The sequence below is a fragment of the Lucilia cuprina genome, chromosome 4, assembly GCF_022045245.1.
Source record: "Lucilia cuprina isolate Lc7/37 chromosome 4, ASM2204524v1, whole genome shotgun sequence".
NCBI lineage: Eukaryota > Metazoa > Arthropoda > Insecta > Diptera > Calliphoridae > Lucilia > Lucilia cuprina.
Window position 1 is genome coordinate 12,044,091 of NC_060952.1, and position 27,049 is coordinate 12,071,139.

At 27.6% G+C, this 27,049-nt stretch overlaps 1 protein-coding gene across 2 annotated transcripts in view; it reads right to left on the reverse strand.

Moving 5' to 3' along the window:
• The window catches only part of LOC111678586 (mushroom body large-type Kenyon cell-specific protein 1), a 131,885-nt gene that overhangs the window by 44,251 nt on the left and 60,585 nt on the right, over positions 1 to 27,049 (reverse strand). Inside the window, exon 1 of one of the 2 annotated variants that reach the window (XM_046948577.1) lies at positions 20,465 to 20,734. The exons of the other annotated variant lie outside the window; for it this stretch is intronic. Coding sequence (XP_046804533.1) covers positions 20,465 to 20,513 — 49 coding nt within the window. The 5' untranslated portion in view covers positions 20,514 to 20,734. Of the gene's footprint in view, positions 1 to 20,464; positions 20,735 to 27,049 lie in introns of those variants that run through there. 2 annotated transcript variants of the gene reach the window in all.

Sequence of the window (27,049 nt, forward strand, 5' to 3'; positions counted from 1 at the left end):
CGTCATTCAAACAGCTTCTACTGTAGCTTTAATGTGGGTACCCCATATGTTCCGACATATGACCAATCGTAAAGTGTCCAGCAATAATGTCAGTTAGAAGCCTAATCAAGTTTTTACTAAGAGACAAGAGAGTCTTAGCCCTATCAGTTGTCTCACTTAAAGCCCTAAGAGTTTTGATTGATTGTTCTCACGGCTGTACAGATGTATATGTATATCTTCGCCTAAAGGCCGTGCAGGTGTCAGATAGTCGACACCAGAGAAAATTCCGGATTCCGTGTACCTTTATTTGTCTTTCAGCCATCAGTATTAATAGAGAACACATCGTCCTTTAGGACATAATTAGTGACCCAAACATCTCTAGTCGGTATTCTAATCTTAAATAATTAATAATACGAGATCGAAATATACGATTGTTGAGATCGAAAAGCAAAGAAAGAGTTGGACATTTTAGGGATCCAATAGAAACACAGAATCATGAATTTGCATACAGCACTCAAGTTGGGAGATTCATTTTGGCTAAAACATCGTTTCAAAGAAGTAATTTAATATTTCACAAAACTGCACTGCAATAGAATGTTCCGGGGAACTTAAAGCGAAAATGTTTGCTGTGCCTTAATTAAGGTAAATATAATTCCCTTACTACTTTCCTCTCAAAATACAGACTTTTTAAACTTTGCTGTTCTATACATTAAAAAAAATCCCGCTTGTCTATTTTATTTATTTCATAAAGTAAACGGCCACACGTATACCTAAATTTTTTTTGTTAACCATGTTTTGCATTTTATTCTAAATAAAAAGCGTTTTATGTTCGTTTTTCCACTATTTTCCCAGTTTGTTGGGTTGTTTTTTTCTTTTGCATTCTTGATTTTTTTATTGGATTTTATGCAATCTAAACGCATCATGTTACGCATGCAATAATCCTCATTACAATGAATAAAGAATAGAGAACATGTGTACATACATGATTGCATTCTGTGTTACGAATTGCTGCAACAGCAGCAGCAGCTGAGCAACAGCAGTCAGTAGTCAATATTATAAATGAATAGTTGTTGGTCTTAATTTTAATTTGACTTTGATTTTCTAAACAGTTGGAGAACAAAATATGCCTCTTACTATGTAGACAAGTGGAAATGTGGGTAGGCATATATAACAAGGAAAGTTTAAACTATTTTAATGAAATTTCTTAAATAGATAAAATATTTTTTAAGCAATTCAGGGGGATCTGAATTTCTTATTTCTAAATTTTCTATTTCCTATTTCTAAATGTATTAAATTTTCTTTAAATTTGTATCATTCCTGTAAAGTTTTATAAATTACTTAAAATTGTAAAGTTTACATTATAAATCAATCATTTTAATTAACATTGTTCTAAAGCATATCTTTAACATTAAAAAAGGTGTGCTAATTACTTGACCTTACTGTTCTTAAATTTCAAAATCATGTTTAAAACTCATTTACTTAAAAAGTTGTATAAAAACATATTTTAAAATATTCCGTTAAAACTGTCTTATACAATTTAAAGTTCAAATATCCGATTACTTAATAAAACAATACAATTTTTTTCATTTGGATGGGGTAAATTTTTTGCTACTGCTAGTGTTGTTCGTAAGTTTAGTGGAATTAATTTATGTAAGTACTGAATATTACTTAAATTTATGTGATAATTAAAATTCAGCTTAACATGTAAGTTATTTAAAATTTCATAATATAAATTAATAAAAGAAAGAAAAAGAATTTATGCAGCCTAATGCATAATTAATATATTTATAGTGGGTTGTACTACCATAGAAAAATAGGATGATATAGGTTTGTTAGCTAAAGTGTTGTCACTAGGTGGCAGCATACATATGATTTACATATGATTCATTCATCCAGTCAAAATTTACATTGAAAAGTAATAAGTGAGAAAGCTAAAAAAAGGTTTTCAATTATTATAGAATTTTATTTAATTATTTTAACAGAGTGATGGTATTGAAGGCTTAAATACAAATAACTACTTAAATAAGTACTTACAAATAAGGTGTAAGACTTACATTGAAAAGTAGAAGACAAGAACTTACTACGCTCGCTTAAAATAACTATGCATGAATGTACTTCAATAATAAAGAGTTAAAAAGTGGTTTTGTTTTATATACAATCACAAATGTTCACACAGAATACGAACCTGGTCCCCTTGTTTGTTAGTTCGCTATCGTACTAACATCACAACACAATTTCATTGTGAGTCGAATAATGGTTTTCATATTGGAAAAACTATTTTATTTCTATTGCAAATACAAAACTCTGAATAAAATATTTATATTTCCGAAATGAAATGTAAGTCGTTATAAGATTACTTAAAAGTAATGAAGACTATATGTTGTAGTCTTTGAAAAGTAACTTGTTGCGTAAGTATAAGTCCGTTTTATTGGGTTTTTAACGCTACAAAGTTCTGTTAACAAAACTGATCTGTTTAAGCAAAATTATGTTAGTTTCTGATTGCATGTTTGTCATTACCAAAAAACTTAAAAGTAATGCAGACCTCATGTTGTAATCATTTAAAAGTAAGTAGTTGTGTAAGTATAAGTTATAATCGAGTTTTTACTGGGTTCAGAGCTCTGTTAAATAATGTGATCCCAAATGATCTGCATAATTAATTAAAGGAGGTAACTAAGAAACAGAAATGCAGAAGTAGCTAATGGATAAATCGTCGTCGAGACTTTAAAAATTTCATTTTGCAAAAAAAACAAATTTGTGTTATATTGTGATCACAAATGATCTATAAAGCTGTTTAAAATTTTGTTTATCGTAATTTAAAGAATCAGGACAGGCCTCCAATAAGAAGTTTTAGATTATTTCCCCCCAGTTGTTAATCTGAACACATTTTATATATACAAAATATATGTATTATAATCTGATCAAAAAGATCTATATATGTGTATAAAAACTGTGGCTGAATTTAAAATATCTTATTATATCCCAATAATTAGTTGGACTTTGGCAGGTCTCTATACATCAAGTTGAGTCAGTTTTCTTCTCTATAGTTTTTTATTTGAATACTTGTTATATAAAAAGAAATATTCGTTATATAATATGATCAAAATTAGAGTTTAGGGTAAAAGGGGGGCCAATCGCCATAGGGGCACATCTGCCAATAGCGAATAACTTGAAAACTGAGTAATCGATTTTAACGCATTATCAAATTTTGTTTTCGTTTATCGATCCTGAAAATTTTAAACATTAACTTTACATATGATGGGAGGCAGACATGATTAATTGTTTTTCAAAGGGCTGTGAAAATATTTCACTGTGTGAACTTTTTGTGCTAACTTTTTAAGTTTTTGTGATAGAAAAAATATATTGGTCAGTATTAGAATGTCAATAATAGTGAACAATAAGACATAATAATATTTTCGATAATATAATTTGAAGCTCGAAAAAAATTGAAACTAAACCCCAGAACTGCCTGTGGGGCACATGCGCCAAATATATGTAATGCTTGTGATGTAGAACAAAATTTGGTTAAAATATAGAAAAAATCAGTAATAATTTGTTTTAATTTTTTTGTTAAGTTTTGTGAAATAAACAATAAATATCTGGTTTATTATACTTTGTTTAAAGTTAATAGTTATATCTATTAAAAATATCTTCTTATACTTTATGTAAGTCAATACAAATTATTAAAACTAGATTAGGTCCCCTAAGCAACCAAGAAGTTTTATTTCTCTCTAGTTAATTTAAACACATTTTCTTTATATAAACTATTAAGATCGAAAATATATACCAAATTCTCAAACGACTTTTGATAAAAAACCAAATAAAATCATTCTATCAAAGTCTATATTGTTTAAATTAAAGTCGACCTCTACTGAACTCTTTCAGCCTAATACATACAATATTAAAATTTTATTCGAAAATTTTTTTTATAAATAACCTAATAAATTAATAAAAATTAATGTGTTCTAAACACACAAATGTTATTTCAACAATTTCACCGTTTTAGATTAATTTAATTATTTAAATTTGTTTAGTATTATTGTTGTTGCAGTTTTGATTGTTGTTTAGACTAAAGAACACAATAAAGTTCTTAAAAATTCTGTGGGAAATTTATATTGTTTTCAAACCAGACGTAAGAAAATGTACAAAAAAAACTTAATACAAAGAGAAGAACAACTATAGATAAATTTTATGTTTATTCAATATTTTTTTTATAAAAAAACAATAAATTATGTTTAAAAAAAACAATATAAATTCTATAATATAAAAATAGTAAATTAACATTTAGTTAACAAAAAATATAGAATATTTTATAAAGTATAAATATTTTATAAATAAAATACAGCAACAACAAACCAAAAAAAAAAAAAGAGGGGGAGCGCCAGCTAAATAAAAAAAACAACAACAATTTTGTAAATAATATAATAAAAAAAACAACAACTCACGCGTACAATGATTGTACATTTATAATACGTTGACTATTTTGCCATAAAGAGATACAGATACAGCGACAACTATAATAAAAGCAACAACAACGACGACGAGAACGTTTACGACAGCGACAACAACTACGACGACCGTCGCCTTGTCGCAAATCCATGAACTGGAAAACCTTGAAAATTTCAGCTGCAATTTGTTTATACGGGTTTACAATGTATTGAATTATGTTTTTTTTTTATTTGTATTGCATTGTTGCTTTATTCCGATCTGTGGTTGTTGTAGGTAATGTTTTTGTTGCAATATTTTGTTGTAGAGTGTCTTAAAGTAATGAGAAGAACAAATTTGAAGAAATTAAAGGTTCTAGTTTTAAGTGATATCACCATGATCGAACACCCTAAAAAGCTTAATTTTTGAATGATTTTAAAGCTATGTGATCAATCAATCTTTAACTTTGAAAAGCCGAAAAGCTTTTAAATCTTTTAAAGATATAAGAAAGTAATGATCTCAATGAGTAAAGCACACTAGCTGACAGACACAGATCTACTCAGAATCAAAAGATGTGAAATAATTTTAAACGATTTGGAGACGTTAAACATGTATGTATTTCGATTATAATACAATCTGATCTTAATTGATTGGTGTGAGGAATGTGGACTAGACCGGAATGTGGTTTTCACAGCTACCGTATAGGAAAACACATTTCTATATAAAACTTTAGTTACAAATTAAGATCAATCTTACTAGATCAATGCCGTATTTATATTACTGATTTCTATAAATTTAAAAGAATAATATGCCTACGCGAGACAATTGAAACTATAGATCTCAGTTTAGGCGTCAGCTATAGATTGATATTAAACGATCTGTGTTAGTTTATTAGTTTTAAAAAGTTGTTCCTAGAGAACATGCCTTTTCCTTGATCACTTATGAGTTAATTATACCTCTGATTTTTATAAATCTAAGAGAGTAACAGATGTCTACATGACACGATTAAGGCTATTGATCGCAGTTTAGGCGACAGTAAACGATCAGTGTTAGGGTATTAGCGTCAAAAAGTTGATCTGTAATATTCATATTAGAGTGTCCCGAGAAACGAATTTTTAACTCGATCACCTATTAGGGGTATGATATCTATAAATCTAAGAGAGTAACATATGTCTATTTAATTAGATTAAAGCTATTGGTCGCAATTTAGGCGAAAGCTAAATAAAATTTAATATTTATATTAAATGATTTGTTTAAAACTATTAGTGAAAAAAATGTGATCGTGTAATATAAAAAATAGAATATTCTGAGGAACAGCCTTGGTTATTTTAATTATTTTTTTTTTAATTATTTTGAGACCAATTTTGAAAAGATTGCCGATTGCAATGGAGAATTGAGAACTTTTTCGATTTATTTTTTTCGTATTTAGGACACTTCATGTGAGAGGTATAATAAATGTCTTCAAATCACTAATGTAATGCATCTCCATACTTTTGAACAACACGCTAATGTTCATATAGATATAAAGATTTTCAATTTGCCCGAAGAACTAATCACAATTCAATAATTGGTTTTTTTTAAAAGAGTAAATAAATTGTAACTGCAGCTAATATTATTTAAGAATTATTACTAAAACTATAATCTAATTAAATGACTGCTACGAAAACCGTAAACTGACCGTGATCAAGACATTTCACTTGTTTTTATGTTTCCTGTAGTAATGTTTGTATAAATTTTCTATAATTTGTCATCACTGGCACTATAAAATGTATTAAAATATATAGACAATGCGATATTATTTAAAATCAAGTTAAATTTTTAAATACCAGGAAATTAGAAGCAACAAAAACAAAAATCTACAAACAGCAATAACATAAAGATTATTGCAAATAAAAAGTATAAAAATATATAATAAATATAAAATAAATAACACTACTGAGTGCTACTACAATAACAACAATTTGCTATGAAAAGAAAATTGTTGATGAAATTCATAAATTGTTTAACAATTTTAATTTAATACCACAGTAACAAGTTTCGATGTCATTAAATTAAATTTATTATTTAATTTCATGCGTTTTCGTTTTCTCCAGTTTTTTCTGTTCTGTATATGTATATGTCTGTATCTGCTTTTTTTAGCATAGTGTAGTCTATAAGTAAGTATCTCAGCCTATTTGACTAATAATTCTTCTTAGAGACTTTAACACTAATTCCCCATTTAATTGGTGGTTGCTTTTAATTGCCACATAAATGCACTTTCATGTTTTTTTTCTTACGTCTATGAGGTTTATTTTACAATTCTCTGTATATTTTTTTGATTTACTTTTTTTTTGTTATAAATATATTTTAATAGATTCATTAGATTTTTTTATTTGTGTTGTGCTGTTTGTTTTTTACTATGTATGTAGTTTGGTTTTTAATTTTAAGATTTTTATCTTAATAAAAATATGTTCTCATATTTAGAAATTGATACATGAATAGTCTTTGTGACTAAGAGATTTCGTCTATGACTATATGATGACTGGGCTACTGGTTTTGCGTTGAGTTTCATTTACAAAATGGGTTGAGGTTTTTAATAGGTTGAACCAGGCATGGATAATCAACATTTGAAAATATTAGAAAAATATTTATATATATTATATATATTTATAAATAGACTATAGACAAGACTATAGACTAGACTATAGACTAGACTATAGACTAGACTATAGACTAGACTATAGACTAGACTATAGACTAGACTATAGACTAGACTATAGACTAGACTATAGACTAGACTATAGACTAGACTATAGACTAGACTATAGACTAGACTATAGACTAGACTATAGACTAGACTATAGACTAGACTATAGACTAGACTATAGACTAGACTATAGACTAGACTATAGACTAAACTATAGACCAGACTATAGACTAGACTATAGACTAGACTATAGACTAGAAATAGACTAGACTATAGACTAGACTATAGACTAGACTATAGACTAGACTATAGACTAGACTATAGACTAGACTATAGACTAGACTATAGACTAGACTATAGACTAGACTATAGACTAGACTATAGACTAGACTATAGACTAGACTATAGACTAGACTATAGACTAGACTATAGACTAGACTATAGACTAGACTATAGACTAGACTATAGACTAGACTATAGACTAGACTATAGACTAGACTATAGACTAGACTATAGACTAGACTATAGACTAGACTATAGACTAGACTATAGACTAGACTATAGACTAGACTATAGACTAGACTATAGACTAGACTATAGACTAGACTATAGACTAGACTATAGACTAGACTATAGACTAGACTATAGACTAGACTATAGACTAGACTATAGACTAGACTATAGACTAGACTATAGACTAGACTATAGACTAGACTATAGACTAGACTATAGACTAGACTATAGACTAGACTATAGACTAGACTATAGACTAGACTATAGACTAGACTATAGACTAGACTATAGACTAGACTATAGACTAGACTATAGACTAGACTATAGACTAGACTATAGACTAGACTATAGACTAGACTATAGACTAGACTATAGACTAGACTATAGACTAGACTATAGACTAGACTATAGACTAGACTATAGACTAGACTATAGACTAGACTATAGACTAGACTATAGACTAGACTATAGACTAGACTATAGACTAGACTATAGACTAGACTATAGACTAGACTATAGACTAGACTATAGACTAGACTATAGACTAGACTATAGACTAGACTATAGACTAGACTATAGACTAGACTATAGACTAGACTATAGACTAGACTATAGACTAGACTATAGACTAGACTATAGACTAGACTATAGACTAGACTATAGACTAGACTATAGACTAGACTATAGACTAGACTATAGACTAGACTATAGACTAGACTATAGACTAGACTATAGACTAGAACTATAGACTAGACTATAGACTAGACTATAGACTAGACTATAGACTAGACTATAGACTAGACTATAGACTAGACTATAGACTAGACTATAGACTAGACTATAGACTAGACTATAGACTAGACTATAGACTAGACTATAGACTAGACTATAGACTAGACTATAGACTAGACTATAGACTAGACTATAGACTAGACTATAGACTAGACTATAGACTAGACTATAGACTAGACTATAGACTAGACTATAGACTAGACTATAGACTAGACTATAGACTAGACTATAGACTAGACTATAGACTAGACTATAGACTAGACTATAGACTAGACTATAGACTAGACTATAGACTAGACTATAGACTAGACTATAGACTAGACTATAGACTAGACTATAGACTAGACTATAGACTAGACTATAGACTAGACTATAGACTAGACTATAGACTAGACTATAGACTAGACTATAGACTAGACTATAGACTAGACTATAGACTAGACTATAGACTAGACTATAGACTAGACTATAGACTAGACTATAGACTAGACTATAGACTAGACTATAGACTAGACTATAGACTAGACTATAGACTAGACTATAGACTAGACTATTGACTAGACTATAGACTAGACTATAGACTAGACTATAGACTAGACTATAGACTAGACTATAGACTAGACTATAGACTAGACTATAGACTAGACTATAGACTAGACTATAGACTGGACTATAGACTAGACTATAGACTAGACTATAGACTAGACTATAGACTAGACTATGGATTAGACCAAAGACTAGACTATAGACTATACCATAGACTATTCTATAGACAACAGTGGACCTAAAGTGCTGCGTTGCGTATAAATAGATTACCTAATTTTTGATATCTTAATGATATAATATCCTTTTTGACATGATATCCTTTTATACTTTTGCTCATAATCTATAATTTTTAACATGAATCTTTAAAGATTTCTTTTTAAGACAAACTACAATTAAATTGATATATTTTATAATAAAACAATTTAAAGTGATGTGTATATTAACATTTAAACCGCAAATATTTTATTTCTTAAAATTTTACAATATTAAAATAATAATTAGTATTACTAGTAATGCAAATAGCTAGTATTACATTTGCAGAATTTCCCAATTTAATCAGAAAATATATCAATAGAGAAAAGTAGAAATAAGCAGAATTAAAAAAGTAAAATTCAAAATAATTTAATAGATTTAATAACCCTTAATATGCCAAACAAAAAGTTTTGAGGTTTCTGAGAATTTTAAATGGTGTGTTTTTTCAGTTGTAATTAAATGACTAATATATGATTGCATGATGTTCTCAAAATTAAAAAAAACAAGCATTGAATTAACAAATATTAGACACTGGGTTTGGTTGAAAATGTTTTTGAATGTCTTTCAAATTCATTTTTATAATCTTTTCTAATATAGAAGTCAAAGTACTTTAAAATCTTAATTTCGTTTAATTATCAAAATGATTATTGCTATCATAATATTTCACTTCTCTGCCCCATTGTGCACTTTAAAGTGTTTTATTATAGATTTTGTTTTAATATTAAAATGATTAGTATTTTTTTTCTAATTTGTTTAAATGCCCCAACTATATGAATTTTATTACAACTTAAGGTCTATTATATTTGTATTTATTTATTAATTCATTAATATCTTTATTTTCTATTTATTGTTACTGTTGCTGTTGTTGTTGCTACTGTTCAGAATTCTGCTACGTTCTGCTCTGTTGAAAATATTTTGCAACGTCAGTTAGTAACGATGTAATAATTAATAACTATGTATCGTTTTATACAATATTCTTTTTTTTGTAATTTATTTTTACTAAAATATAGAGTTTAAGTATAATTATTGTTTTGGCGTTTTGTGTGTTTTATTGTTGTTATTTAAAAAAAATACACTAAGAGAAAAGTGTTATAAATAGTTGTGTTTTCAGGCTCGACAGGTATGAAATGAATGTCGAAATCTTCTTCTTTTTGAATGATATTAAGGCTGCTGAACCAACATTCAGATCCCTTTGCAGGTGTAAGTAAAAATATTAAGCATTGTAACCATTTAATAAAGATCAAATAAGGCTGAAAATATGGAGTTGAAAAGCCCATTTTAAATTATCTACAAGTTATCTCGTTATATTTTTTAGCTGCCTTTAGGGAACTAACGAACAAGAATTTCTTATTCTGTGTGAGCAATTTCTTTGTACAAAACAACTTTTTTCCCCTTATTGGCAAGTTGTTATTTAAGTAGTTACTTGTAAACTAGAGTGATTAATGTTAAAATAATGAGTTAAAATGCTAATGATGAAGTAATGAAAAATGATTTTTAAGTTGTTTTACTTATTCAATATAATTTTATTTTGGGTAAGATCAACTATAAAAACTTGCTTTTTAATGACTACTACATACCTTACGTATTACTTTAAAGTACCCTTATAATGACTTACTTGTATTTACATAAGTAAGTACTTAGTTAGATATTTAGTTTAAAATGACGATATACATCAAATCCGTAGAAATACACCAAGACATCTATTGGGCCTTGATGAAAATCGAAACCAACACCTCCGATCTACCAGCCTTGAACACTAACCACTAATCTACCGAAGACCAGTATGCAAGTAATTTCTTTTCAATACTCTTTACTTTAAAACACTAACATTTTTTCTTCAGTGTATAGAAAAAAAACCTTTAGTTCTGTCAAAAAGTAACGTTTGGAAAAAACAGCCAGTTGTTTTTGTTGTTTTTTTTTTTGTTAACTAGGAGTACAATTTAAGTAATTAAAAAATATTTATTGTAACAGAAAAAAAGTAAATAGAAAAACAATGAACAAAAATTACTTTTAACAGGCCACAATACACAAAATGATTAAATTGCAATTAGAAATATTGCTGGTCACAAAGGAGAGGGTACAAAACAAAACTTAATGCTAAAAATATAGATAAAAAATCTCAATAACTTGAAATGAAAATTAAACGAAATATTGAAAATGAATTGAAAACAATTAAGTTACAAAAGTAACTATTACTTCAACAAAAAGGGGACGTATGAGTGATATCTTTTTAGCATTTATTAAGTACAAGCAAAACACAAATTTAAACCAATAAAATTTAATGAAAGTGTGCTATTTAAGCAAAATGTCTTAAATAAGGTATTTAACTAATATTTTTTAAAATTTTGTTTTAATTTTACAAAAGGTAAAGATGTTGCAAATGAGAGACTTTAATACATGTAGGCGTGTGAGTGTTTTTGTTTTCCTTATTATATTTTTTTAATAAGAAACAAAATTTTTAATTTTTATTAAAATAAATTACATATTTTTATAACAACTACTTGTCTAATAAATTTACAAAATACAACTACATGTATAATAAAAATGTCTAAAATAGGTTTTATAAGGGAGTGGGTATGTCATTGTGTGTGAATTGGTGTGATGTCCTTGTTTGCGCACATTTACGAAAATAACATAAACTATGAAAAGAAAGAACCAAGGAGTATGGCGCCAAATCAACAGGATATATATTTTCATTTAAAGGTAAACATCTCTACAGGAAATTTAATATCATCATTGGAAAAAAGAGAAAAAAATGGTTACTCTTAAAACAGACTCTAGTGTAGTATAAAAAGCTTTAAAAAAATCGAAAGGAATCGAATATTTTTTTCTTTTTTTCAAAAATAATATATTTTCTATAATTTTTTTTAACCATAATCTTAATATTCCTTTATCCGTGAAGCCTTGTTTCAACTAATTAAACTAATAATAAAACCCACAATGAATCGATTATTTTGCGTAACTAATGTTAAGTTTTTCATTATTGTTTTTTATTTCCTAAACCTTTTCCTATTCTTTAGTTTTGTCTCCTGTGGCTTTTGCCAGAAAAATACACAAATTTTATACTTCTATGAATTTGTTTTTTTTAACAACCTTCCCCTTGGACTAACCTCTTCCTACCAAACGGCTGTCATTGTATAATAATGTTAAATATATCGTAAATGCAATTTTGTAAATTATTTTTCTTTAGTTTTAGCTCGTCGTTTATTTTTTATTTATTTTTTTGTCTTTTGTTAAGTGATTATTAAGGTGTGGTCCATCATAATATTTTGTTCATTTTTATACCAGAAACAAAAAAAAAAAATGAACAACAAAACTCTTCATTCGCAACAGGCTACTATATGCGTTATACATATATTTTATATTAATTTTGAAACACATCTAGAACTATGTGAACGGACTTAAAATGAATAAGAAGGAATAGGTGGTATGGAGGCCAGGATTGAGCTTCGGTTAATACGAATCATGCCACCTCATCAGGTTTTAGAGATATTGTATTCTAAAACCAGAAAAATTACAATTTCTGTCTATATTTGAGTCAATAAAACAGACCAAAGACAAAGTTTTTGATTTTTCATCTAAAAGTCCAATATATAGACTAAAAAATAACCTCTGTTATATCGAGATAAATCGCCTCAAATATGGCCAAAAACGGGGTGTTTCAGTTTTTACGACATGATATCTTAAAAAACAGATTTGATGGAAAAATTCTGAGGCCAAGATCGGACTAAGAACTGTAATCTTCGGTCTCTGCGTTTCGACAAATAGGAAGAAATTCCAATTTCGCTTACAAAGAAGTTGTTGAGTAAGTTGTGTTGTTTTTTCATAAGTCAGAAAGAATACGAACCAATTATTAACTCAACAATTGCTTTTCAGACTTAAGTTTTTTTTTAAGCAAAAGCTTATATCTGTTAAGATAATTTGAATGGACCAAGAAGGTGTTAATTCATCTAATGGTAATACTTTACAAACACCTTTCAAGGCCTGAGTGTTATTTACTGTTGCTTTCCTCCATCAAACATCACTTGCAGTTAATAGACGGACGGGCGGACGGACGGACGGACGGAAGGCCAGAAGGACCAACGCTTAAATTGTCTGTCGTTTAGTCATTTTATTTGTGGTAAATAATCTAAAAAGGCAATTGCAACAATTGCTGTTCATTTTCTTGTTGCTGTTGTTCCTATAAACTAAAGGTTTTTATTGTTTTTATTAGTCGTTTTTTTTCTACGTTTATCCATTTATGGCACTTAAAATAATAATGTTTTGGATAGTTGATCGTTGCTACAGTACACTTTTTTTTAAAGGTGTATTAAATATTAAAAGGCGCGCATATTTCATTATTATTTATTCGTTTGTTTTGTTTTTTCTTCTCCATTTTAGAAATTATCAAAAGTGATACATTTTTTAAAAGTCATCATTCATTTTGTTAAGTGTGTTTGTTGTCTAAATTGCGTTCATCAATGTCATTTGAATGTTTATTACACATTTATTGTTGGTTTTATTTTTTTTAATATTTATGTTCTTTTTTGAGTTGTAGTTTGTTTTTGAAATAAGTATATATAACTAAACTCATTTAACTGCAGTTTAAATAATTCAGCTGATTTTTATTATTATTAAACATTTCACTGCTAATATAGTGAAAAACCAAACAGTTTTTTATTTAGTTTTAAATAATTTGAAATAATTCCTAATAAGTTGAGCATATTACTTTGTGAAATAAAAGTAATATAATAAATTTGTATATTATTTAAAATCAGCTTATAATATAGTATTCAGCAAAGTCAACTTGTGGACAAAATTAAAAAGTTCTTTATTATGCTTAGCAATTAAAAGAAAGTTTATTATATTATTTGCAAAAATCATATTAAATTTTAATGTTTTTGTCATTTAGCTAAGTAAATTCGTTAATATAATGTAATTAAGCTTATTATTTTTTTTTTAATTTTTATATAGATAAGTTAAACAAAAAAATTAAGTAATTATACACTACACCACTATAGTGTAAAGTAAAAGGTATTATGCATTTGCGATAATGTTTGAGACATTGCATACCAACCGGCTCAGAATCAATTTCTCAGAAAAATCAGATTTCAAGTGAAATTAATAACATTAAAAAGTAATTTGTTAAAACGCCTATAAAACATCTATTCGCTACTTTTCCATTAGTATTTTGTAATGACATTGCATGCACGTACTCGTTCGCTCGCTTACAAATAAGGAGTTGAAGAAGCACTTGCAATTTCGTTTACAAAAAAATTGTTGAGTAAGTTGTTTTTTTTTATGCTAAAAAGAGTCAGCTAGAACACTAACCAGTGAAAAGTTCGGTTTGTTCGTCAAATTTTTAACCAAACCGTCGGCTCAGAATGACTCTTTCAGGCGAATAAGCGATGAGCGTCTATCCGTCCGTCTGTGTGTCCATGTTAATCTTGTGCGCAATTTACAAGATAAATTAATAGAATTTTGCACATGTTATTTAGCTAGATATTGTTATGGAGAAAGTGTTTTAAAAGTCAATTCAGCAAATTAAAAACAAGTAGAGAAGTATAGCGTAATTTAGGAATAAAAGTCCAAAGTCTGGGTGAAAAATGGACCGATTTCAACCATTTTTAACAGGCATCGTATATGTGCCAAAAAACCATGCTTAGTCCAAATTTCATCAAATTGTCTTAAAAATTCCGGTGGAACCTTGTGCACAAAGTATACATGGACAGCCAGCCGGACAGATGCACGGACGGACATGTCTTAATCGACTTAAAAAATGATTCTGAATCGATCGGTTTACTTTAAGGTGGGTATTGGACACATATTTTTGTGTATTACAAACATCAGCACAAACGTATAATACACTCCCCACTATAGTGGTGTAGGGTATAATTATGAAATAGTAGAAATCAGGCATGGGAGGTAATGATTACACCAAATTTCCTGGTCAATTATAATTTTGTATATGCAGTTGAGCAATAACCAATTTCAATTCTTTGCAATTTGTATTTGACTAATAACCAATTACAATTACTTGTAATCGTAGTTTAGGTATCAATTAGTACGAATCACATGTAATTATAAGGAACAAAATTCACTATTACAAGTAATTGTAATTAAAATATTTTCAATTACAAGTAATTTGATATTGAAAAACCTCAATTACAATTACAAGTAATTATAATGGGCATTCAATAATTGGTATTCAATTACATGTAATTAAGTCAAATGTAATTGTGAATTGAAAATGCAATCATTATCCCCCAATTAAAGTTGTCTTCAATATATTGTGTCCTCCAATATTCATTCTTATTTAGCGACTATTTTTACAACATTTACGATTTTCTTTTCGTAACCTAAAAAAAATCTTTAAATTAATTTAAATTTTCCAAATTATTCTAAGCAATTGTCAGAAAGAAAGAACAAATATGAAAACAAGTGAGAAACCAAATTTTTTTCTCATTCTATTTGCTAATTTTTGTTTTGGTTTTTTTACATTGACGTATATTTTGTTACAATTTGTTTAAATAAAAATTAGTTGTTGCTTAGAATGACAAACAATAACAATGAGAAAAAAACCTCACAAATGCATTTAAAAAAACAAAATTGTACTAATAACAACAACAACAATAATAATAATTTGTGAAATTCAATCTTCTTTGTCAAAAAAAGGTTGTATAACCCAGCGCACATATTAAGTTACAATTAAGCAAAAGGTGTTTAAAATAAAGGGCGTGAATGTATTCATATACATGATGTACTATTATCAACTTAAACGATTTTGTTTTAAATTTTTACAATAACTCAGTAAATTGCTTGTTGGGTTTTTTTACAAATATATTTTTTTGTAGAATATTTTTTTAAGACACTTATCTTTAAATTTAAAGTATAGTTAAGTGCATTGAAAAAGGTGTCAAATTTGTTGTCTTTATTATTGTTTGGTTTGTTTTTATTAAATTTTGTGTTTTTTTATTTGCGTTTTACAAAAATCATATTCTTTGTGCTCAATTACAGATTGTATCAACTATTAATTTTTAGCAAAAAAAATTTTACACAATTATTAATTTTTAAGCTTTTATATAAAATTTAATAAATTTGTTAGATAGGTTTTTCTTTTAAATATTAAGGCATTTGAAATTTTTCAATATTATGCTTAGTATTTTTTAAAAAGCTAAAAACTTTTATGATGAAAATATCATTTTTAGTTAATATTTTTCTTTCTTTATTTTTTTTGTTAATATTATTACTGTCTACACTTGCAGTAATTTAATCTGTATATAAAAAACAGTTTTCGTTTTATATCATTTTGCTTTTATAGTATATTTAACTTAATAAAAACTTAACTGACCTACGATTCATAATGATAACCCTTAACAAAAAGAACAACAACAATAACAACAAAAATTATAATAAAACTAAAAAAATTTCTACCAGACAAACTTCCCACAGTGCGGCTGGCTGGCAGTGAGTGATAATTGTTTATTTAAACAATAGCAACAATGTTAATAATACATATAAAAAAATAACAACAATCATAATAATAAAAATAAATAATCATAAATTTGTTGTTGTTATAAGTATTTGAATACAGAAAAATAAATATAATTTAAATTGATTTTTATTTTCACAAAAAAACATAAGAAATGGCAAAGAGAATTTCTTTAATAATTCCATTTTTAAATGAATTTCTATTATTTATTGTAAAGTTTATAACAATTGCTAGACAGTGCCAATAAATAAGAAGGAAATATTTATTAAATTAAATAAATATTAATAAAGAAATTATAACAATTTCTTTGAAGTATAATATTCTGCCTTGAAATGCAAATGAAATCTAATCCTTTCGACATTTATGTTTGTTTTTTTATCATTGCTCTGCGAAGGTTTATTTATAATAATAGTTGTAATACTAATAATCAATGATGGAATAAATTGCAAAATTATGAAAAATATAGAAATATTGAACTGTAAGAGTTTTATAACAATTATAAATGTGTTTTTAATATAAATAAAAATGCCTTATTCATAGGCATTTATTAAAAGTTTATAAAATGAATACAAAACTTAGTATTAAACTTTGATAAATGTTTATGAACAAGCCCCATTCAGCCTTATTCATTATTTATCAAAGTTTATAAAACAAAATATCATACAAAATATGTTCTTTAAACCTGTGATAAGTGACTATGAATAAGGCCCTTAGAATATAAAGCTTTAATTTACATTTTTAATATTCTAAAAAGTTTTCTATATGCAAGAATTCATTTTTTTTTTTTGAAAAAGCTCATACTTAAAATATGTTTTCTCAAAAGTACCTTTTTAGAAAATTGTTGTTAAATTTTGGCGAATTCTAATCGTAACGTACAGCTTTTTTCTCAAAAACAGAAAAATTTGCTTAAAAAACTCCTAAATAGCACAAATTTCATCATTCTGAAAGAACCTTTTATGTAGAGTTTTTTTTTAACTATTTAACAAAAAGCATTAGTAAGCTTTTCCTCATTAATATAATTTAAAAAGCTTTTTCTACAAAGTCTTTTTAAAAAGCTTAACTCCTTCTTGTATTTTTTTCTTCTCAAAAACATTAAAACAGTTGTGTTTTCTTTTTTGCCATTAATGGGTTTAAGAAAGCTTTTTTTTACAAAATATTACATAAATTTTAGCTTTTGTTTTTGTCATAAAACTGTCTTTTCTTCTCAAACACCTTGAAACAGCTTTCTGGTGGTTTTAATAGGCTTTAGAAACTTTTTTCCGTAAAATCTTACATAAAACTCATGAAAAGTTTTTTTTATTCTCAATAAACTATTGTTAAACTAAGTTCGTTAATAAGTTTTTTGGTCTAAAAAGGCGTAAGAAAGCTTTGCTCTACTAAAAAAACTTCTTAAAAAAACTATTTTTGAGTTTTTGGTATTAAAAGGGTTTAAATAAAAAGCTTTTGCCAACTAAAATGAAATAAATTATAAAAAAACTTTTTATGCGAAATTATTAAAAAAAAACTCAAAAATACCATAAAAGAGCTTTTATTAACATTTTAATTGCAGGTTTTCAAAAAAAAACTTTTATTTTCAGAAAGTTTTAGACAGATTTATAAAGCTTTTTTTTGCAAAACCTTAAATAAGATACGTAAAACGTATACAAAATCTTTTTAACAAAAATATATCTCAAAGCTCTAGTATTCATGTGTTTTAAGTTAAAACATTTTTCTATAAAGAAGTTTGTACAAAATCTAACTCTAATCTTTTGAATAGGCATACAAAAGCTTTTTAATAAAAAGTTTACTCAAAGCTCTAGTATTTATGTGTTTTTATAAGTTTTTTTTCACAAAGAAGTTTCGACACAAATCATTAAAAATTAACTTCCGTTAGTTGAGTGCAAGTTGTTTACACTTGAAAAATGTCTGCAGTTCTCCTTAGATTTTATCACCTAGATCTAGAATTTAACACAGTTATATTCTAAATGTCATGCCAATCATTGATTTTAACATGATCGAGAAATTTTTATTTAAAAAAATCTTAAATTTTATTTGAGTTAACAAACTTTATTTAAAACCCATAGAACAGTGTGGTTAATAAAATCGTTAGCATTTCCTGTTTATATGTTAAAACACATGCTTGTAAGCATATACATGTATATATATAAAGATAGTAATTTACATTTGTCTATTATTATTAATACAAAACACAGAATATACAGATTTCTCTCCTTCAAACTAAACAACAAAACAAATCAACTACAGCTTGCAACCAACCAAAAAAAAAAAATAAAATCAAAAATATAAAAGACTCCTTAAACTAAATTACAAAAAAAACAGAAAATAGCAACTAAACATGAGTGGTCTCCTTTTCCTGCATCTAGGCAACAAATAACATGAATCTCTCAAAAAAAAAATCCCAACACAAAACAGTCAATAAAAAACCACTTGTATGAAAAGCTGTAGAAAAAAATTACGTGGATTTGAAGAAAACAGTAGAAGTAAAAGCAAAAAAAAAAAAAAAATAGTTGCCAAACATTTTCCAAACGGAAACAACTGTCTAGCATCGAAATGTATTTTTTGTGTTTAGTTTTTTTATATTTTGAATTTTTATTCCCCCACTTTAAAAAAAGAACGTCGTACAATTGTCAAAATGCCAAAAGGAAGCTGTTACTCTATATTGCAACAGCAGCAATACAAGAACAACAACTTCATTTTGCACTAAATGCTACTTTTAAGCAACTGTAGCAGAAGTATTTATGCAGCAGCACCAGTCGTGGCAGTTGCTCCCAAAAAAAGTACCTATAATAGGCAAAATATGAAGAAGGAGTAGTCGTAGTAGAAGGAAAAAAACATTTAAAAGCACATGAATAAACTTGGCTAACAACTTATTTTTACCTTTTTGTTGTTAACCATTCAGTCTTGTTGTTGTTGAATGCAACACAAAAAAAAAACTGAAATATACTATAGAAGAAATAGTATATATGTAACAAACAACAACAAACATACAAATGTTTTTCCTTTATACTATTCATTTTTTTTCCTGGCGGCGGCAAATTCAAAACTAAAACAGCAGCAACAACAGCAACAATTAATAGTAGAAAATAGTCAAAAGAATAAAAATAAAAGCGAAATAAACCAAAAACAAAAAAATAACAACAACAACAAAAATAATCGTGCAATTCACCTGCTCTGACAATAATTGCAACGCAAAATGCAACTGCAAGTACTTATACTTAGACTTGCACTCATACCCTCCCCTGCAACACACACACTTACACTCACACTCAGACTTTAGCCGCTTTCATATATGAATGACTAACTGACTGACAGACAGACTGCAATAGTCAAATGCTGCTGCAAGTATTTTATATGAATGTGGTTAAATTCTGTTGCATACGGAAAGAAGAAACATGCATAGTGAAAAAAAATTCAAAAAATTATGTTGCAGTATTTCTTTTTAGTTTCTTTTATATTTACAGGCCTTAGAATGAATGGCGGCGTTATAGTAACACTAAAAACAGCAACTGCAACAACAATCATATTGTTTATACTACATTCTAGTAGATAGATTTACATCTGCAGGTTTGCATGTTGCAGCTGTATTAAATATTTGTTTTATTTTTCTTTTTCGTTTGTTTCATTTTTGGTAGCCAACTAAAATGCCTGCCTAGATATTCAAAGTTCTTTATCTCAGTTAAAGTTTTTCTATGTGTTTTTTGCTTATTCATAGTGTTTAGTAGACCCACGTTTGCTTTTTAGTTTTTCTAGGTTTAGTTTTATTTCTTTTGCTATTCTGCTGCTGCATTTTAGCATTTACATACATATACATATACTGTTGACACTGACTCCTTTCTTAACAGCTGCTTGCATTTGAAGCGTTTTTTTCCTCTATTTCTTTTGCGTTTTTATGTTGGTTTTTTTCACATTTCTAGCATCTGCAAAAGTACAATATTTTTACCTCTAAACTGAACTGCATATTCGAATAATCATGGTGTGTTGTTGTTTTTTTCTTCTTTTTTAAATAAAGTGTTTCAACAGCGTCTTTTTTCGCTTTTTAGTTTCATCTCAAAGCTTGTGCACTATGGGGTATTAATTAGAAAATTAGTATTTAATAGTAACAATTTACAGTCGGTGTTGTATGGTTTTATCTTAATATGACGTAATTTTTTTATTAGTGATTTGTTTTTGTTTTAAACAATTTTATTTGAAAAAATTTTATGACATACAACGCTACAACGATACAACATATACTGTGAATTGGACAATTGTGTTTTACTTTTTAAAATTAATGGTATTTTTATAAATTGTAAAACTTGGTAATACGAAATGTTAGAAGTCTGAGATTTTGATCAAATTAATGATCTAATGCCAAAAATATAACATTGATGTTAGTCAAAAACAAAGCATTATACAATTGTAAAAGGGAGGCTATGCTCTCTATTATTGATCTGGTAAACAAGAAAAGTCAAACTGCTGCTCCTAGACCGTTAATTAACATGGAATAGGCGACTTACAACAACAATTCCATTTTGCGAAAACATCGTGTTAGCAATAGTTCTACACAGCCGTGATTGTAAAAAGTTCGTGTAAAATGTGGTTGAACTATAGAACCTTATAAACTGCTACCACGAAAACAGGTTGATGGAAATTCGTAAAAGATTATATTGATTGAAAAGACTGTTAAATCGGGATAGTTTCGGTGCTGTTGCCAAAATAACAGATATTAACGGAAGAGTGAATCTGTAGGAGTATTCGGTAATCACTTATCCGTATTTCGTTCAGTGAGTATGTCGAATGAATGCAAAGTATCCATAGTTGAATGGTGATGAATGAAAGATATATTATAGAAGTGATACCATTGAATGTTCCTTCCTTCAGAGTATGTTCAAGATTTTCTCTGATTGTACCAGTTTAACCACAATAAAAACAAGACCTCGGCTTATTAGATGGATTTGTACTTCAGTCTGATGAGTACATCTCTGGGAACTGTTGCCTACTCAACAGAAGTTATGCAACGGTGCAGTAGTGATCAGTGATTTTATAGCTCTAGTACTTAAACATGAACCGACAGAACCATGTACAAATATTGGCACCGACCTGTAAGACATAAAGATCAACTCAGCCTGTGATTGTGGTTGTTCACGTAAAATACTTCACAACTTGCATATTCGAATAAATTCATTTGATACTTTCAAATTGGAATGAACAATGTTTATTCATCAGTATAGCATGATGACCGACTTAAAGGTAATATTTGTTATTATTCGACAACATAGTCACTAATGAAAAAGACAGCGAGGTCACAGTTAACTCAGTCATTTTTCGGAAATTAATCTGGAGACACGATAACACAGGGCGATAAAATTTTAACCCAGAAGCCATACATTTCTAATAGATTGAATCCAAAACTGGCATCAGTATTTAGACATAACATATGGGCATTGAGTTTGAAAATCGTCATCGTTACTTCGAATTCGAAAGTGATTTTGAGTCGATTGAAACATCTTCAAGTAAGTGTGGATCCAATGTTTTTTTTAAATTAATTAAAAGCAATATTTATAAAGTACAGTACCGAAAACCATGAATTTCCAAGCTTTAGGAGTAGATATCTCGAAGAAGAAGGCAGATATATCTGATGTTAAGCATTTAATTAAAATGGACTTTTAGAAGACATTTCGATATCCCAGATGTGATGAAGAAAATCACCTTTTTAAAAAGTTGTCAAATTTTGAAAGAATATCAAAATTTAAAGAAAATCTAAATTTTTTTAAATTAAAACAAATCTCAGTCTAATTGTGGCCATAGTGCAATAAAGTTTAGTACAAGTGTTAAGTTTAGATGTTTGTATGTATGACTTGTCTGACTGTTTATAATGATTATTTCATTTTTTTCTCAAAAAAATCTAAACCATGTGCATGCATTCGTTGTAAATACAAGTGTTTATGTGTGTATAAGTCTGTATAAATTGTAAGCAAGTATGAGTAGTTTTAGAAGAAATATATACATGTGCACATGTTTCTATGTATGTTATTTGTAGGGTTTACATGCATTTATGTACGTGTATAGTTAAGTCTGTCCGTCCGACCGACCTATTCTCTAGTAAACTTTATTTACAAGGTGTAGAATGACATTGGTAGCGCCAATTCATTCATGTTATACTGGGCTGGCTTGCTAGCGGCTGCTGTAAATATATATTTATGGAGATGCTGCTGCTAAGGCAGCTGTTAACGCGATATGCATAGATGTGTATGTATGTATATAAAATAGTGTTGTAAAGCATTGTAGACTAGAATAGAATAAAGAGTTTACTTTGTCTCCAAAGAACACTTGTTGTTGGTTACCTTACACCACATGCTGTACAAAAAAAAAACATAGTCTAAAATTCCTTGCTGTTGCACTTTCTGCTTGGCTGCCTGAAAAAGTGCAAAAACTTTTTCGGAGGCAAGCAAATCTTTATATGTTTGTATTGCAACTTTGTGCTTTAGTGTGAGTGTGTTAAATTTTCAATTTAATGTTACAATTGTAATACATATTACAACAAATTTGTTAGATGCTGATAAAGTTGTTAAAGTCATTGATGAGACGATGACTACGACTACGACTAAGAGGATGATGATGATGTTTGCTGATTTAGATTTTTTTGTGGTGGTGGTGGTTGTTGTTGTTGCTGATTGTATCATTTGAAATTTATTTATTTATTTTTATTTTCTTCGTTTGTATGTGTGTGATGTTATTTAGAGAGGATTTACTTTATTTTATTTATGTTACTTTTTAATGGAGTGTAATGCAAATTTTATTTGGTTTATGTGACGTTTTGACTATATTATGCTTGATTCTTCAAGATTGAAGACTATTTTTATTTGCTTAATAATCTGTCAACATACTTTTTCTGTCCACTAAATTATTGACAAAAAACTTAAAAACTAAATTGTTGTCTACTTTTTTTTGACAATACTGTTTATCAATTTAGTTTTTTTAGCACATTTTGTTGTTTTTTTCCACTTGCAGCGTTTTATGAAACCAATTAAATAAATATTGAAATATTTACGAGTTTGTTTTTCAAATTCTGTCAATATATTTTTTCAGGTTGTTTTTTCTTTTTTAATTTTTTAATTGTTTGTTATGGCAATTTGTTTGTAATTTTAGCTTTCCACTTTATTTACTCAGATGTTTTTAGGGGGAATAGAAATTAAAATGACAAGGCTTTTTGGTAAGAAAACACTTTTGCAGTTAAGCAAATGTTGAATAATAATGAAGGTGTTGTGATAATATTTGGAAAATTATTTAACTAATACTATCAGCTTAAGCTGCACTAGTTTGTATGGTTGAGACTGTCACAAGCCCACAGAATTTAGTGAGAGTTTCAGGTAATGGTAAGGCTTTATTCCCAGTGACAATTCACCGTTCTTATGCTATGTATACACGGTTGTTAGATCTTACAACGTTGACAGTTAAATACACAAAAAATGTCTAATAATACAGTCGACTTACAAATATTATCTTGCAATATTTTCAGTAATGCTTTTTCTGATAACGTTGCAAAAGAAAAAATGTACGTTCAGACGATTAGTAGACATTTTACTGACAACGTTGTAAGATCTGACAACCGTGTATCACGGCTTTTAGAGTATTTTTAATATTTTTGTCATATTTGGTTTTTTGTATTTAAAATATTTAAAAAAAAATCCCCCAATTAAACTTTTAACAAAATTTCGCGATTAATAAGAAAACCAAAAGAAATATTATTTTTATTTTAAACATATAAAAATATTAAACAATAAAGCTTATCATTTGTTAATAAAATATGACAAGTATGTAATTATGACCCAAATTATAAAATATATTTTTATTTAGCGTTGCAACAATACACAGCATCGTATTGTCAGCAACATTTTTCACCAATAACAATTTGTAATATAAAAAAAATATAACAACGATAATTAAAAATATTTGTAACTGCTCTTGTTGTTTTGTTCTGATTCTGTTTAAAAATCACAAAAAAAAGAACGAAACGAAATGTTCAAATTGTTTAACAATCTCATATATTTTTTGTTTTCAAAAATAGCAAAAAAAAAAATAATTATTATTATAGAAAAATAAAAAAACGGAAATTTCATTTCGTTACATTTTTCTTATCAAAATTGAAATGTAAAAATGCCATTTTTTTTGTTGGTGCAAAAAAAAAACAACAACAAAAATTTTTCCAGAAGCGGCTTTTTTTATTCATTATGGAATAGTTGTTTTTTTAGTTATTTCTATTATTTTTGTGATTTGGTTGTTGTTTTTTTATATTTATTTTTTGATTGGTTACAAAAAAAAAAAAATTATTGGTATTGAACAAAAACCGCATAGTTTTGTAAAAAAAAGTAATATTTTTTTAGCTGAGATTATCAGTGGTTAGTATTTGTTGGTGTTTTTTTTTTGTCGTTGGTTTAAAATTAAAAATAATTTTAACCTTTAAACTATAGTTTAATACCACAATCCAAAAAATATTATAATTTTAAACAATTTTTTTACATTTTTTAAACATTTTATAAAATGAAATGTTATAAAGTAGTTATTTCATACATTACTTGGTAATGAGTTTTTAAAATTCCTTGACAACATTATTTTCTTTTTTCTTGCTACAGTTTTCCCCAAATAATTAGCTATCACATAACTTATTTGCAGGATTATTTGTCAGTCCACATTGCTTTCAAAATTACCCAAGAATGTTATAAAGTAGTTATTTCATACATTACTTGGTAATGATTATTTAAAATGCCTTGACAACATTATTTTCTTTTTATTCTTTCTACAGTCTTTCCCTAATAATTAGCTATCACATCACTTCACATTGCTTTCAAAAATACCTGGTTATTAAAAATATCTTTGAAGTTTTGAAATTATATATTATTTATTTATAAAAAAATTTAAAAAAAAGAGACAAACGCTATGTTCTGCAGGGTACTGCGTAGTTTTGTCAAGTGTTCAATTGCAAAATTAGAAAAAAGTTAAAAAAATGTGTTTGTATACATTATACATATGTATTTCTTTCGCTAATCATTAGTAAAAAAATATTTCCGACAAAATTCTGTTTTGTACAATAGTTTTTTTTCAAAATTGATTATTTTTAATGACAAATACAGTTAGAAAATTTAACACATAAATAAATAAACTTAAAAAGATTATTGCAGCTTATACACTTACAAATTAAAACTTTAATAATTCGATGTTTTTTAATTTGTTGATTTTTCTTTCTGAAATAAATATTTGTTTCTTCTTGGAAAAATGGAAAAATTCTTATCAGTACAATTTTTTTTTGGTATTTGTAATTTTTATTATTTATTAATTTACACAAATAATAGTTTTATTGTGTTAAAGAGAACAGTACTTTGAATTGATTCATGTACATAGTTGAGTATATTAAGTACAATTAAAGTTAGTTAATGATTATTAGCATTAAGAAGAAAAGAAATGGTTAAACTTCAATTATAAAAGTTTTGGAGTTTAACTGAAAATTAGAAAAATTTTATAATGAAAATTTAATACGAAGAAATTTCAAGTATATGTTTTGGGGATCGTGAGAAGCTAAATTATTAAGTAATTGATTATGCTTAAAGGACATCAAGAGACTGTAACGCGAACCGGACTTCCAGTTCTAGTATAAATGTTGTCTTTCAGCGCATGGTTTGGAACATATTCCAGGATAAACGTTACTTACCCGTCAAGCAGGTAAGTAATGTTGAAGCAATGTGAAACAACTTTCTTTTGAATTGCTTTGAATTATTTTTCTTCGACGAGGTTAAAAAAAAAATGGTTACTGGCTTACCCGAATGTATACTCGGGCTCTACAGTTATTTTTTGTATTTATTAGTCTTTTCGCTTCTTCAGTGCTCCATTAACAAGCAGTTTTATAGTACTTTTTGGAACGTAATAACGATCACTCATTACTAGGTAATGTATTAAATAACTACATAACCTAGATTACTCATTACCACTTTTTTCTGGTTAGTAGTTAATTAGTTACTTCAATTACAGTTACTTCAAATGTAATGAAAAGTAAACATGTAACCATTACCCCCTGAAGCCTGTTAGTTAGTTAATCCGTTGTCGAAACATAATTCACTTCCATCCCCTTATATGTACATTCAAAATATCCCATTCTCTTAAACCGTCATAGAGTATCATGTGGTCAACCGATTCAACTTTCTTACTTCTTTAAAATTGATCAATATATAATTATTTACATTAATACGATCATATTTAATTACTTTTATATAGAATATATACATAAATAATAAAAAAGAATTTTCCTCTACTTTATTATGAATAGAACATCCACCCTGCAGTTCAAAGCGGTTGTCTCTGATGTTTGTAGCGCACAATAATATTGGAAAGAAAACACTTTTCCAATATTATTGTGC